The sequence below is a fragment of the Aspergillus niger genome (genome assembly GCF_000002855.4).
Source record: "Aspergillus niger supercontig An14".
Lineage (NCBI taxonomy): Eukaryota > Fungi > Ascomycota > Eurotiomycetes > Eurotiales > Aspergillaceae > Aspergillus > Aspergillus niger.
In genome coordinates, this window is record NT_166529.1 from 1641568 (window position 1) to 1656420 (window position 14853).

The 14853-nt window shown below is 51.3% G+C and overlaps 9 protein-coding genes across 9 annotated transcripts; 4 read left to right on the forward strand and 5 right to left on the reverse strand.

Moving 5' to 3' along the window:
- Nucleotides 1-283: 283 nt before the first annotated feature.
- An14g06980 (uncharacterized protein) lies at nt 284-1625 on the forward strand (the record flags this gene model as incomplete). Its single annotated transcript, XM_001401284.3, has 3 exons — nt 284-322; nt 402-1200; nt 1267-1625. The coding sequence occupies 3 exons, from the start codon at nt 284-286 to the stop codon at nt 1623-1625; spliced, it is 1197 nt and encodes a 398-aa protein (XP_001401321.1).
- A 209-nt stretch (nt 1626-1834) lies between these two features.
- Nucleotides 1835-2155, reverse strand: An14g06990 (hypothetical protein; the record flags this gene model as incomplete). The annotated part of the gene is made up of 2 exons (XM_059744385.1): nt 1835-1893; nt 1939-2155. 2 exons carry the CDS (start codon nt 2153-2155, stop codon nt 1835-1837), a joined length of 276 nt encoding a protein of 91 aa, XP_059604706.1.
- Nucleotides 2156-3010: 855 nt separating this feature from the next.
- On the forward strand, nt 3011-3946 carry An14g07000 (uncharacterized protein; the record flags this gene model as incomplete). The annotated part of the gene is made up of 1 exon (XM_059744386.1): nt 3011-3946. The coding sequence occupies one exon, from the start codon at nt 3011-3013 to the stop codon at nt 3944-3946; it is 936 nt and encodes a 311-aa protein (XP_059604707.1).
- A 599-nt stretch (nt 3947-4545) lies between these two features.
- An14g07010 (uncharacterized protein) lies at nt 4546-5756 on the forward strand (the record flags this gene model as incomplete). Its single annotated transcript, XM_001401287.1, has 5 exons — nt 4546-4621; nt 4681-5138; nt 5214-5394; nt 5464-5574; nt 5623-5756. The coding sequence occupies 5 exons, from the start codon at nt 4546-4548 to the stop codon at nt 5754-5756; spliced, it is 960 nt and encodes a 319-aa protein (XP_001401324.1).
- Nucleotides 5757-5899: 143 nt separating this feature from the next.
- An14g07020 (uncharacterized protein) lies at nt 5900-7441 on the reverse strand (the record flags this gene model as incomplete). The annotated part of the gene is made up of 3 exons (XM_059744387.1): nt 5900-6445; nt 6559-7072; nt 7176-7441. The coding sequence occupies 3 exons, from the start codon at nt 7439-7441 to the stop codon at nt 5900-5902; spliced, it is 1326 nt and encodes a 441-aa protein (XP_059604708.1).
- A 140-nt stretch (nt 7442-7581) lies between these two features.
- On the reverse strand, nt 7582-9263 carry An14g07030 (uncharacterized protein; the record flags this gene model as incomplete). Its single annotated transcript, XM_001401289.3, has 2 exons — nt 7582-7810; nt 7861-9263. The coding sequence occupies 2 exons, from the start codon at nt 9261-9263 to the stop codon at nt 7582-7584; spliced, it is 1632 nt and encodes a 543-aa protein (XP_001401326.1).
- A 740-nt stretch (nt 9264-10003) lies between these two features.
- Nucleotides 10004-11473, forward strand: An14g07040 (uncharacterized protein; the record flags this gene model as incomplete). Its single annotated transcript, XM_001401290.3, has 2 exons — nt 10004-10096; nt 10307-11473. 2 exons carry the CDS (start codon nt 10004-10006, stop codon nt 11471-11473), a joined length of 1260 nt encoding a protein of 419 aa, XP_001401327.1.
- Nucleotides 11474-11633: 160 nt separating this feature from the next.
- Nucleotides 11634-12621, reverse strand: An14g07050 (uncharacterized protein; the record flags this gene model as incomplete). Its single annotated transcript, XM_001401291.1, has 2 exons — nt 11634-12337; nt 12435-12621. The coding sequence occupies 2 exons, from the start codon at nt 12619-12621 to the stop codon at nt 11634-11636; spliced, it is 891 nt and encodes a 296-aa protein (XP_001401328.1).
- Nucleotides 12622-13275: 654 nt separating this feature from the next.
- Nucleotides 13276-14072, reverse strand: An14g07060 (uncharacterized protein; the record flags this gene model as incomplete). The annotated part of the gene is made up of 3 exons (XM_001401292.3): nt 13276-13478; nt 13566-13680; nt 13737-14072. 3 exons carry the CDS (start codon nt 14070-14072, stop codon nt 13276-13278), a joined length of 654 nt encoding a protein of 217 aa, XP_001401329.1.
- Between the last annotated feature and the right edge of the window lie 781 nt (nt 14073-14853).

Sequence of the window (14853 nt, forward strand, 5' to 3'; positions counted from 1 at the left end):
ACGCTGATCCTTTGGGTTCAGATTAGCTGGGCTTGTCGCAGAAAATAGTACTTTGTAATACTGGAAAGAGGTTAATGCCAATAGCGTGGCTACCATGGGTCCATTCCTCCAAAATCGAAAGACTTCAGGAACTGCGTTCCCCTGATTGGACAATGGCTGCGTCAGTTAGGAGAGACCCTTTGTCTTTCACAAGGAAAATTTAGATCCCCAATCGTACAAGAGTCGCAGTGTCTGACGCTGCTTCTTTGTTTGTTTTCTCCCTCTCTGCGCGACTTATTCGATCATGGCTGAACTTCGTAAGGTGCCTGCCAGCCAGGCGGCGGTATGTCTATCCCTTTCTTCATCACCTCCCCCCTTTGAAAAGCCCTAATTGGCTAACAGCTCCCTTTTGACTTTGACAGCAGCAGCAGCAGCAGCCCATTCACAATGACGATAATGTCCCCAGCTTGAAGACCCTCAAGGACGCCATTCCCGAGGAATGCTTCGACTCCTCTGTTGTCACCTCCCTCCTCTACCTCGCCCGCGACATCCTCTACTGCGCCATCCTCACCTACGGCGCCTTCCACATCCACCTCCTCCCCTCTCTGCCGCTGCGCGCCCTCGCCTGGGCTGTCTACGGCTTCTTCCAGGGTTGTGTCGGCACCGGAATATGGATTCTGGCTCATGAATGCGGCCATGGTGCCTTCTCCAAGCATCAGACCTTCAACGACATTGTCGGCTGGGCTGCCCACTCCTTCCTGATGGTCCCCTACTTCTCCTGGAAGATCACCCATGCCCGCCACCACCGCTACACCGGCCACATGGAGAAGGACACCGTCTTCGTCCCCTGGACCGACAATGAACTGGCCAAGAAGAAGAACGTCCGCATCGAGCAGCTCAAGCATCTCACCGAGGAAACCCCCATCGTCTCCTTCCTGCAACTCATCGGCCACCAGCTCTTCGGATGGCAGCTGTACCTCTTCCTGAATGTCACCGCCGGTCCCAAGAGTCTGCCCGAGAATCGTCCGATCCGTGGCGCGGCCAGCCACTTCAATCCCTTCGGCGACCTTTTCACCAAGTCGCAGTATTTCAGCATTGCCTTGACTGATTTGGGTCTGCTTATCATGGGTTCGATTCTGTACTACGCCTCTACGCAGATTGGTGCATGGAATGTCGTCCTTCTGTACTTTGTTCCCTACCTCTGGGTGCATCACTGGCTGAGTATGTTTCTTTCCTTTTATTTCTAGAGTTTGTTGAAGAAGAAGGAAGTGCTAACAAATGAAACAGTCGCCATCACCTACTTGCAGCACACCCACCCCGCTGTCCCCCACTACACTGCCGAATCCTGGACCTACACCAAGGGTGCCCTTGCCACCATTGACCGGAGCATCGGCTTCATCGGCCGCCACTTCTTCCACGAAATCATCGACTACCATGTCGTTCACCACCTGTTCAGCCGGATTCCCTTCTACAAGGCCGAGGAGGCTACCCGCGCTATTCAGCCGCTGTTGGGGGTTAACTACCACGAGGAGAAGGAGAGCAGCTTCTTGTACTCGCTCATGACCACCTTCCGGAAGTGCATCTACGTTTCGGATGGCAAGAAGAACGGTGTGTTGCATTTTGTCCTTCCCGAGGAGGCAAAGTAGACGTGCGTAATATATTTGGGTGATTGAATGTTGTGGTGTTCGTGGGTGTGGTTTACTAGTAAATTAGAGTACAATATGCATATATAGACTGTTGATAGACTTTGATAGACGATCACAATGTATTATAGACTCAAAGCTACTAGAACGCGATATGTGTTCATGTTCAAAATTCTACAGAAGAACCAAGACCATTGGTGAAGCAACCAACATCACTGTCGACTACAAAAGAGATCCTTAATCTGGGACATTATACTCTCGCCACTTTTCACTGCAAAGGTTAGCTAGTATCAACTAATACATTAAACGGACTTACCATCGTCTCTTCTGAAAAACTCCTCCAACTTCGCATTCAGATCTTCGCTGAGCCTACCGGTGCATTCGAACACATCTCGTTTCTTATCGTTCTCGAGGATGATTGTATACCAATCAGATCCGTCGTTCCTGTCATTGTTCCACAGAATCTTCAGGCCATGCGCCCGGCATTGGGCCAGGACTGATGCCGAGAGGTGCGGTTGCTCAGGGTGGGGCATGGTCGCTGGGGTTGTCTGGAAGTGTAAGCCGAGGAAGATAATCAATGTATCAATCGAAATGAGGACTCACCTATGCAAAGACGGACAAGGAGTAAGGGTAAAGCAAGGTCACGTTGGTCAGATGTACTGAGAATATCGATACACAAAAAATAGGCAGGACGTGAAGGTCTCCAGAAGACCTCAGGGGGCTTCTAGAAAGCCTAATTTTTTTTTATATATACTAAATTACGTCTACCGATAGCGAGTTGAAGTCGGGATTATCCGTATTTCTGTCACTATGTTTATGTTGGATGAAGTATCACCATGTTTGTTATCTGACATTAGCTGCTACGAATTAAGGTTGTGTTATCAAGTGAGGAGGCAATGGGTGTTCTGTGTTACTCATGTATGGAGATGACCGTACATTGCGGGTTTTCATCTATATATTAACCTCATACTTTCTACTGGTGAGACATACTGCAGCATGTCTGTCTATATAACCACAAAGAGGGACACGTGATCGTATATCATCACCAACTATGAAGACAGTCCCCGGACAATGCCTACAAAGAAATGCAACTCATCGGAAAGCAGAGCAGGATATCAAAGAATCTACTTACCTATGACAGCACGTATCACCATATCTCCAAAACATGCTGGCTTGGAGGCTGCTACTCAACAGCCTGCTGACCAACAACCATAACTCTTGTAGCATATGACATGTCTCACCCCGTAGGCATTTCCCTTTCAGATAACTTGCATGCAACTTCCATCCATCCATTTGAACATATAAGAGAACTCTGTGTAACCCTTGATATCAAGTAGATGCAACATCCCTGCACTCCCTGCACCGCCCTCACCCAATCAACAACCATCATGCCTCGAACACGTTCCCATTCCATGCCCTACTCCACCCCCTATCCTTACATCCCAACTTCCCTATACACCCACCCAACCGTTCCCTTCTGCGTCTCCCCAACCCTCGACTACCCCCAGAGTGATGCCTCCTCTTCTCCCCCACCCAGCCCTCCCCAATCCATCACCCCACGTCCCCTCTCCCCACCCCCAGACCAACCCTCACACCCCCCACCAGCACCACCCATCCCCCACAGCAGCTACCCCAAACTCTACATCCTCGATGGCGACACCGCTGCCGGCCTGGCAATCCGCTACTTCATCCACGAACGCGGCGGTGTCCGCATCCGCGCCGGCTTCATCGACGTCCAACTCAAAGACCAGATCCTGCCCTCCTTCATCTGGGAACAGGACCACGCGGGTGAACTTCCCATGCTCTTCCTCGACAATCCGACCCGTAGACCGGTGCGCAAAGTCGTCGGCTTCGAAGCCATCACCGAGTACATCGATAGCGTGTCGCCGACGGACCGCTATCTGTACGGAGATACGGAGCAGGAGCGGGCGTTGATCCGCTCGTGCATTCATTGTCTGCGGCGGGATGTGGTCGAGCCGCTGTATGAGTGGAATAATCATTACTTGGGGAATCGGACCGGTGAAGAAGTCACTGGGTATGCGCCTGTGCCGGGACGGAGAAGGGCCCTGCAGGAGAGGATTGAGATGACATTGGAGCAGGTGGAGGAGAATCTGGAGGGGCTGGAGTATCTTCTGGGCAAGTTTTGTGCTGCGGATGTGTATCTCTTTGGGATGGTGATTGCGCATGCCGATCGCTGGCCGTGGTTCTTTGATGATGAACGGAGACCGAGAGTCTCGGAGTATTTTGTCAGGATGAGTGAGCGGCCCATGGCGCATTTGGCGGATGAGTTTTGGGATACTACCCGGACGACCGTGGTGGATTAGGATGATGTTTGGGGTTATATATCTGGGACTTCTGTGGTTTGTATATACAGACTGTCTAATATTGTGGGAGTTTGTTTTCTGTCAATATCGTTTGCTTGTTTTGAGTCCGGTTAGTTCATGTTCAAATTGAACGGTCTGCTGTAGTATGTCGTACGTGGGTGGGTCAAGCATTGGTCATTTATTATGACAGCTTCTGGGATATGGATTGGAATGTGTATAGCAGCGTTCATCCTGACGACTTTGCTCTTATCGCACTATAATTTTCTAGATGTAATATAGGAACCCGCTCGGGCCGTGTGGGAAGCACCATCGATAGTATGCTTCGAAGCTACGATCTCATGAGTTGCTTAACTTTCGGCATCCCCTCCGTTAGCGCCATGGCGCCCAACAAGGGGTCTCGGTGATAAACCCATTATCATTGGCCGCTGTGGATTAGCGTCTTAGTGGCGCTGCCCCAGCCCGATATGAATTACAGTATCACAGCATCGGGACTATGGCTAACTCCGTGCTGCAGGCTGTCGGACAGCTATTTAAGGACCTCAGCATGGCATTGCAAATCTCATCTTCCCAGTCTAGAAAGCATCAGAATCGTTGTCAACATGCCATCCTTTTCCGCACAATCCACCAGTGAAGAAGTCTGCCAAGTCCTGGCGGACCACATCAAAGGGAGCAAAGGTACGTCCAACCATCCCTCCTCAGTATTTCCGGATCATAAGAAGAATCTAACCTCTCAGTCCTCATTACTGGCGTCACACTCGGCAGTGTTGGCGGCGAGGCGGCTCTTCAGCTCTCCCGCCACGCGCCGGCTCTCTTGGTCCTGGCTGGTCGCAACCTGGAGACTCTCCAGGCCACCGAAAATGCCATCAAAGCCGAGACACCGGATGCCAACACCCGACTGCTCATTATAGATTTGAGCTCGCAGGAAAGCGTCCGCAGGGCAGCTGCGGAGGTGAATAACTATCCAGAGCGCCTTGACCATCTTATCAACAACGCAGGCATCATGGCGGCACCGTACTCGACCACGCCAGAGGGAGTGGAACTGCAGTTTGGAATAAATCACATTGGCCACTTCCTATTCACGAACCTGCTCTTGGAGAAGATCATGAGCGGGGAGTCCAAGGTTCGGGTCGTGAATGTCAGTAGTGCCGGCCATAAGCGTGGACCTGTGAGGTTTGGGGATGTGAATTTCGAGGTTTGTGCAGTCCCGTGGTTTATTCTTTCGTTCGGTTGCACGCGAGCAAGGGAGATTTAATTGACGCTATGGTAGAATGGGAAATGCTATGACAAGTGGCAGGCATACGGCCAGAGTAAGACGGCTAACATGCTCTTCTCGGTATCACTGGCGGAGAAGGCTGGGAACAAAGGAGTGGAGTCATTCAGTCTTTATCCTGGCCGACGAGAGACTGGCATCGGAAGACATTTGAAGCCAGAAGAATGGGTCAAGGCTGGTATGTAGAACTTCTGATGTGACAGCCAATTGTCCGGTAGTGTGAAGGATGCTAACTCGATGACTCAAGGGTGGAAACATGAGGATGGAAGTATCAATGATGACCCTAAGCTGAACTGGAGAACTGCCAGCCAGGGAGCTGCCACCTTGATTGTAGCAGCATATGATCCTAGCAATTCTGGTAAGCACGCTTCACCAATATGGGCGGGTAGATGGTAACGAATTGCAGACAAAAACGGCTCGTATATGGTCAATAATCAAGTAAACAATGACGAGGCGGTGGAATATGCTCTGGATCCGAAAAATGCAGAAAGGCTGTGGAAGCTAAGCGAGGAGATTGTCGGCCAGAAGTTCGAATACTGAATCTTTCCTACGCCATAATCACCGTATGCTGCCAAATCACATTTGTTGGTTCATGGTATTTGATTGTGAGATGGTTAAATGACAGATCATGGAGTGTGTATGTAATTATCGCCTTTAGCATTGAACGAGCAATAAGCTTGCTGCTACAGTCGACACTGTAGTTTCTGCGCTGCTTGGCCTACCGCCGCTGCCAGTATAATAGTCCCCAGCCCCTTGTCTGCGCATCCCACCTGGCACTGGGATATGCGGCCAACAAAGCGATGGCAGAGACCGGTAGCCTTCGCCAGACGTCGCTCTAACATCGTTGCAGGTACATGCTGAACATCTTGGATTCCTCGCAATACCTTGGCTATCGTAGCATAAACCATAGTCATTCCCAGCCAGTAGAACAATAACAGCGGCACATCATCAGCTTTCGGTATAGACATCTTCTCTTCCGGCTTGCCAGACGGTGTGGCCGTGGGTCCCGCTGTGGGTGGCACGATCATGAACAAAGGATAGCGGCTTTCTGACTGCCATTCGTGATTCCAGTGCAAGAGCTTTCGCTCGAGACTGACAGACACTCGTATCAAGTATGTTGCAGAGTCCCACGTAATCTTGTTGCGACGAAGCTCTTGTTGTGAATAGCTGTGTAGTTGACCTAACTCGTACAGTATATCGAGGAGTATGTCAAACCTATTAGCTGACGGCTGTGCATGTGAGAGCAAGGTGAAAGAAGGCTCATGATTGATATTGGTACATATATGAAGATACTGAAGGCGGTCAATTAGACGTGCCAGGTCATGGATGAAGATAAACCCACCTCAATAGTACGAAGCCGACGCAAATCCTGTGCTGTTAACATCTCCGTAGCGGTGTTGGATTCACTAGCTAACTTGCAGGCTGCCTGAACGTGGACACTCCATGCATGGTCTTGCCCTGATGGTTGTGCGCAGACCTCGTAGAGTGCAAGGATCATGGCAGTGCGGACGAGATCAGAGCAGTAGTCTACTTCTGTTAGTGCACATATTTGCCGCATTGCTTGCACGTAATGTTGTCTGCTGTTATGTGCCAGCGCGTCGTCCTGTTGCAAGGAGGCCATATGTACAAGTGTCAATGCAGCGAGGGCTGTCTTGACGACTGGCGACTCGGACTGAACGAAGGAAGAAAATAGTTCTACCCAGTGGACAGGCGACTGGTGCTTCGTCGAATCTGGAGCCTCCGGGGGTAAGTAGTCGCGCAGAAAGATCGAGACCAATTGTACTTGGTGCTGGTACACCATCAAGGATCGACCGTTCCGTCCAGCGATGGCGGTGTTCATGGGACGTGTGTGACTTCTATTTAGTCAACGAATTACTCCAAACTATACTAGGGCGGTAGCAGCAACTCACAAGTCAGAATAACCCCCACAATTGCGAGCTGAGGATTGGCACCGCATACAAGCAGGCCGGGTCTTGTCGCACTGGCGTGCCCGGAAAGTAAGGCATCAGCACTAGTTGTCTCGGTCGATGGACCACAATTATCTCACCTTGACCTTGCGCAGCAGGCAAGTCCGACAGCTTTGAGCCCTCCAGGTGCTCCGACCCATCTTTAAGATACAATCCTGTCCTCAACTGATTTTGTCGCATGAATGCCGGATGGATGTCAAGAAGAAGGGAAAGCTTGATGGATGGCGAGGCTAACGGCTCAAGCGACCGCCGGCACATGACTACGAGGGTGATTAGCGGACACTAATTCGCTTCAGCTAATCAATAACGATAAAGCCAACTTATGTTGAATCTTGCTTCCTTGGATTTTAGTTTCATGAAAAAGTCTACGTGCTCTCTCCACCCCCAGTTATGCCCTGTCAAGCCTCCGAACGACCCGAAAACACATCCATCAACTGCAAAAGACTATCCCATCGGCCGTCCTTTTGAACCTCAATTGTGCCCTCTGGGGTCATCACCTTGTACTCATCTGCCGACCGTGTGCCATACTCGTAATCAGGCTGGTCATTCACAAAGGCCACTAGATCTCGGATCCAGTCATCCATCAAAATGCGCTCTGCCGGGCTGGGTCCATGCATGATGGAGTAACTGGATGCTGTCAGTACTGTCTCTAGCTAGGGTGACGCAGGTTTGCTTACTTCCATATCGGTCTGTCCATGCTGTGACTGACCCCGAAGGATGCTGGCGCCACCTTTTCAGTGATGAATGACATTCGGTAAGCGATCAGATACCGCCAGACATCCTTGAGCTCCACCCCGTGCTCTAGGAGATTGTTCACCAAAAACCGGTAGGGCGCTCGAACCTGCCCGTCGGCGATAATCTGTCCGAAGACAGATTGCCATTCCTGCTTGTCTGTGGAATCTGGTAGGGCGTAATGCCGTAGTAGACGGTCCGTCGTGGCAGGAGAATAGTAGTTCGATACTTGCAGTTTCATAGACTCCACATTGGCCTCCGGACCATTCGTCACGGCATACAGTGTGTTTTCGTCCCGGACTTCCCCAATGAACAACCGCAGGCCGCGTTTCTTGAACTCGGCGGCGAAAGATCCATTGCGATAGTAGTCAAAGACGCCTGGATGGATGAAGACACCATCGGTGACCGGTCGGAAAGTGTGGTGTTTGAGTTTCATGATCGCATCACATAGGTCCGGTGCACTTATGGCTCGCAGCTTCTCCAACTTCTCTGCCCCTGTCAAGTCTTCTGGAATGTCAAAGTGCTGACACAATTCATCGAACTGTGGCTGGCAATCTTCTACAGTCTTGGGCTGGGATGGAATCGCGTTAGAATGCATGTACAGTCTGCGGAATTTGTTGCGCATGGCGTCCTCCATCTCACCCCGGAAGTCATAGAGAACCTGAGCTTGAACCGCGTAAGCGCCAGCACTGCGACCCGAGATTGTGATGTTCTCTGGGTCGCCCCCAAATGCAGCAATATTCTGGTACACCCATTCCAGGGCGAGTCGCTGGTCCCAAAGGCCATAGTTGCCGACTTCTTGGCCAGCCGACTCCTCCCGCAGCGCCTCGCCCGCCAAGAATCCGAAGACATTCAATCGGTAGCCCACTGCAATGAAGATGGCATTCAACTTTGCAGTGGAAATGAGTTCGGTGGGGTCCATTCCCGGCTCTTGGCTGGGGTCGCCAATCTGGAACCAGCCCCCATGAAACCAGATGACGACAGGCCACTTGGGATTGCATACTTGGGGGTCAGGAACAGGTGTCCAGATATTGAGGCGCAAACAATCCTCATGGTAGGTGTGTTTAGGCCCACCATGGGAGCTGACGGCCTTGGAGTAAATAGGCTGCGGGCAGACCGGCCCAAATTGCGTCGCATCGTAGGTATCCCCGGGCTGGCCTGCGGGGAGCTGTTGCAAAGGGTAGGGTCGAGGTTTACGCCATCTCAAGTCACCGACGGGGGATTGTGCGTATGGAATGCCGGCGAAGCGTCTCGATTGGGTGCCATTCTGCAAACCTTTGACAGAGCCAGTCGTTCCCGGCAACTGAATCTGACACTCGGATGTTTGGTAGGAGATGTGGTTTCCCATGTTGCGATAGATTCACTGATTTAACATTGATAAAATGGCGGGGCTTGGAAGGAAAGGATAACAGCGTGGCTTTTTGAAGCGTTGAAGAGAGGAGGGGTAGTCAAGAGTTTATATCCAGCATAGCCGGTCGCCGATAGATTGTGCTAGTATACTAGTAGATACTACTAAGTAAAGACTATTCCGTTAAGTGCCCTGGTTATCTACCTGCGTGAGGGGTGCGGGCGCCATAAGCCCCAGATACACTCTTATTGGTTGGTGGGCTAACGGTGCCTGTGCCAGATAAGATACTCGGGTTTGGGAAGAGATCGGCATTCTTCCGACACGCGTGAGGGGATTCCGGTCAGGGGGTCGGAGTCCATGAAACTGTTGAAACTGTGATCCTACTGGTTCAGGGCAGAGTGTAGGCATCCGTCATTCTTGTTCATGGTCCGTCGGCCTCTATTTTTAGGCACCGATCGATGCCAAAACCCTAATTAAGGGACAGGGACGCAGCAAGATCAGGTTATATGACCCTCCATCGGGCTGCATCTTGTGGCCGACCAAGACGCCAGGCAAGGCTTCCCCGGCGGAGACTTCTGAACCAAGAAACTGACGCCGTTGTTTCCGTCCTGGAATGTCCAGAAAGAAGGTTTGAGCTGGCGAAAATTTCTGCTGACTTCACGTGACCGTGCCTCAGGTCTCAATCCCCCAAGGGGGCAACTTCAGAACGAATACGATGATCTCAATCCTCCACGCCAACCATGAACGATCAGCTGCCCATGCAGATTCGCTCGCGGAGGTCACACAATAAGTCCCGCGCAGGATGTCAGAATTGTAAGAAACGCCGTGTCAAGGTAGGCCTCCAAGCTGCATCTGCCCGGTGGAAATCGGATGAACGCTTTCAACCCTCTGCAGTACTATATATACTACTTCTCTTCTACTAGTACTATATGGACTATAGAGCATTTTCCACCACAATGTTGTCTATTTTTCGTGCTTTGGCTTGCTTTATCCCCAAATCTGCCACATATGCACCCCTCTCCGGTCATACTGACTCTCCCCAGTGTGATGAGAAAAAGCCACAATGCACCAAATGTGTGCGACATTCGATCGAATGTGATTTTGCTTCCCCGGCCTCGTCGACCTCCCCAGATCCAACCCGCCGATTCCGGTTTCGACCATCCAAATATCAACCCGGTTCACGAACATCACCTCCAAGCAGCTCAGCTGCATCCGCATCTACCGGAGTGCAATGTGATCTCGCCGGCAGTGGCCTTTCCGGCGGCATCTCCTTTGCCGATCTGAAGCTCTACCACCATTTTGTGACCTCGACCTACAAAACCTTGACAGACGAGAAAATGGACCACAAACGCGTCTGGTCACATCATGTTCCGCAATGGGGTATCTCGTTCCCCTCCATCATGCATCTAATCCTGGCGCTGTCGGCGCTGCATCTGGCGCATGGGGATCCCGCCTCGCGCACGCAGTTCATCGCTCAAGCGGACGATCACTTCACCTTTGGCGTCCGATCGGTGTCTGCTGTTCTGTGTCTGCTCAACACGGAAAACTGTCAGCTGATCTACATGTCTGCGGCATTGATTTGCCTGGTGTATTTCGGTCGTGGACCCCGTCATGGCGAGTATCTGGTGTTCAGTGACACCGGCCAGTCCGAGTGGCTCGTTCTGTTGCATGGTGTGCATTCTATCATCTCGCAAAATCATGATCGTGTCTTCACCGGAGTTCTAGAGCCGATACCGGACAATAGTATCGGTGGGGTGAGTGCCGAGTTGCAGGCAGAACTGGACGAGCATCTGCAACAGGTTCGACAAGTCCAGGCTTTTATCCTGTCTCATGTTACCGATGAAATGTCCCGAGCTATGTTTGAAGCTACCTTAAATGACCTGCGCTCGGCGTTAGAGGAAATATATAAGATGCGCAGCGCTGGGAAGGATGGCATCTGTCTGATGCATCTGGTGATAGGGTGGGTGTACCGTCTACGGGAGGAGATGATTTCCCTTTTGGAGCAGAAGGACCGATACGCATTGGTTGTCTTTGGGCATTGGAGTATCTTACTGGTGTATATGCGGTCATCGTGGCTGATGCAGGGATGGGATGCGCATGTGCTACATGGGGTGCGCACGTCCTTGGGAGAGGAAGACCAGCACTGGCTTGCGTGGCCGATCCAGGTGATTGAAGGGGGAGCATCTACACCTACTACTTCTCTACTGTGATAGTTATATAATAACAGACTGTATATTCTTATCTACATATGAACGACCGGAATAACGAATCAAATTAAAGAAAAACATCCTGAACCCTTCCCAAACCATATGCACCAAAATAACCCAATGACGAAACAAAACTAGAACTAATCAGAGTACACAGAAAATCTTAAGCCCCCCTCCCCTCATCCCCAATGTCTGTCATGGGCTGACAATACTCCGCCGCCTCCTTGGTCCTCCTCGCCTTCTTAATCAACGTGCCCGGATGATAAACCGCCAACACGGCCATAGAAGCAAACATCAACGCGGCATCAAACACATAAATATACACCTCCTCGGTATTCAAGGGCGATGTCTCGTTGGCCCCAAACTGCACCGTCCGGACCAAGTTTCTCACCATCAACGTGCCACACGCCACATACAACGCCCACATATACCGCTTCCATCCTTCCGTCAACCACGGATTCTCATTGACCACCCACGTCGGCTCGCGACTCAACCGCAGGTGAAATACGACGGCCACCCACACAAACAATAGGAAGATCACCAGAGAGAAAATCAATCCTGCCAGGACGGCTTTGATACCCGTTTTCATGAGGTGCTCGTCACCGGTGACTTGCACCCCGGCACCGGCGATCTGCGTCAGGAAGCAGATGACGTCGTTGAGGACGAAGATCTTGGTGAGCCATTTGGGTCGGATAACGGAGTGGTGCTCGGCGGCGAAGGCGACGATCATGCGTCCGAGGATCATGTAGATGGTGGCAGCGATGAAGGGCGGCGCGCAGAGGATGAGCATCTCTTGCAAGGCCCAGGGGCCGATGAGGGTCCGGCCTTGGTGAGACCAGGCACGGCCATAGTAGCCAAAGGTTTCACCTGATGGGAGATTCTGTTAGATGGATGGATGAATGAGTGGATGGATGCCATGGTAGGGCTTGGGGCAGTGGACAGGGTAAAGAAGGGCTCGACGCACATATTCCCCCGATCACAAGCGGGATAAAGTATGCGGCGCGGTAAGGAAACATCATGACGAAGTGGACAAGGGTTGCAATGCCGAAAATGGCCATGAAGGCGTACCCGGCTGTCGCAGAGGGTGTGTAAGGATAGAAGTCGACATAAGGGTCGGAGCCATTGACACCGGGGTGGAATTGAAAGTCCATGATGAAAGTTCACGGACTGAAGTGAAATACGATTCTGGCTTCTAAGAACGGTTGGATGTGTGAGAGTCTGAAATTCTCAATCTCTGGATTGATGGTCTTATATGTAAGATGACCCTGGAGGAGATCCATGGTGGTATTACCGAATCGGGTAATTTGTGAGCGAGTACGAGCGGGTGCGCGATGAGCTTGTTCGGCGGGACAACAGTGGAGAGGGCTAATTTTAGCTGTCGGCGCAACAGGGACAGAGGCCATGAAGATAAGCATTTTCCAAGACCCAGACTCGTTCCGTGTATGTTTCATCTGTGCCTATGGTCTTGCATTTCTTGCCCATGGGTTGAACTGTGGCCAATCCCTTCTGCGGGCAGATGCGAGGCGCCACAAGGCAGCGATGATTCCGTAGAAGGGAGACTCTCAGGAACCCAAACTCTGTGCCGTCCTCTAACTAGTCTGTTTTCAGATTTGATGGCACTTAGCTCACGACAGCTAGAGCAGTGCCGATCACCCCTACCAGTTCCAGCACGCCTACGCGTATATACGAGAATATTGCAAGAAAACTAGGAAAGTTCTATTCGAGCGACGGAAATGCCTCCAATGCAAGACTCCGCAAGTCTAATCTATCACGCTAACTCCAGAATTGCATCAATCGTAATGCGTCTATTTGCCAAAGACCTTGAAGCGGTCCTCCAGGGGCGCGAAAGCCTTCTCGCCAGGCTCCGAGGTAGGGACGCCAAAGACCAGCTGAGCGTCGAGCTTCCAAGAGGCCGGCAGGTTCCATTGCTTCTGGATCTGCTCGTCAACGAGCGGGCTGTAGTGCTGCAGGTTGGCACCGAAGCCCTCGGACTCCAGAGCGGTCCAGACTGGGAAGGGAGTCAGCGACTGTTGATGACACATGGTAAAGCCCGTCATGGACCGATGATAATTGTGAAAGAGGGTCGATGACTTACCAAGGTACTGGGACATGGCATTGGACTCCAGGGCAAAGGGGTCAAACTTGTCGGCGTAGATGGCGAACTTCTCCTTGATACCGGCGAGGGAGTCATAATCGACGAAGAAAAGGACCTAATGTTGGGTTAGCTGGATATGTCGGTCAAGCCAGATTATAAGGGCAAACAGACCGTTCCGTAGCCCGCGCGGAAGGCTTCCAGCTTGGGCTTGGTCTGGTTCTCAAAGTTCTCCTTGGGGAGGTGGCCAGCGGCAACCAGACCCTCCATGGCAGCGATGGCGATGTCCCAGACCTTCTGGTGCTCCTCCTTCAGCAGCAGGACGACGCGGGAGGTCTGAGTGTTGAAGGAGCTGGGCACGTGCAGGACGGCATCAGCGACGATGCTCTCGATGGCATCGTCGGAGATGGGGCTCTCGGCCTTGAGGCCGTAGTAGGTGCGGCGGGCCTTGACCAGCTCCAGGAGGGAGGTGGTGGCAGGGTTTTTGAATTGCGGCTGAGTGGAACCCATTGTGGAAGTATTATAGTAGAATCGTTGATTTACCGATGAAGTTGAATTTGATTGATATTGATAGAATGTCAGACTTGATGTCGGGGCGGGACTACGGCTTATATAGATATGCGGTATTTGATTTTACCCCGCCAGTCTGGTGGGGGACATTTTTCCATTCTATTGAACACTTTCACCTTCCTCATTATTTTTCATTATTATCAATCTGCATTACTGTGGCGTGATTACCACGCTCGACCAATCAGGATTTGTAAGCCGGAGGAAGAGACCCTCACTAAACACTCAGGGAATTAATCAGCTCTTAGCAAGACGCGGAATTAGCTGCCTGCCACCGGAACACGGATTTACGCCTGTAGGTAAGCAGGTGCTTTCGTTCATCTTTGCGCACAGATTCTGCTGCAAACTTCCATGCTTCTCTCCCTTAGTTTATCCAGTGAAATATATAGTTACTATGAGGGGATGCATGAATGAGTGACCGGAATTGAAGTCAGGCACGTGAGGACGATTCCTTTGATGCCTGAATGAGGAGTCACGACTCAGAGGTCCACGTGATCGGCACTCTTATTCGGCCCGACGGGCACATGACTTTCAATATGCCTCAGGCAGAAACACAGATGATCCTCGGCCAAGAATTACTAACTCTAGCACTGCTTCGTATGTTTCTATGCAGTTAACCTCGATCTATCCTACTATTATCTAGTCCTTTATCTAGCCTATTATATTCCCTCGCGATTCATTGTACTTTCGCCGCCTCTATGAATAAAGCTTCTCTTTCGTAGCA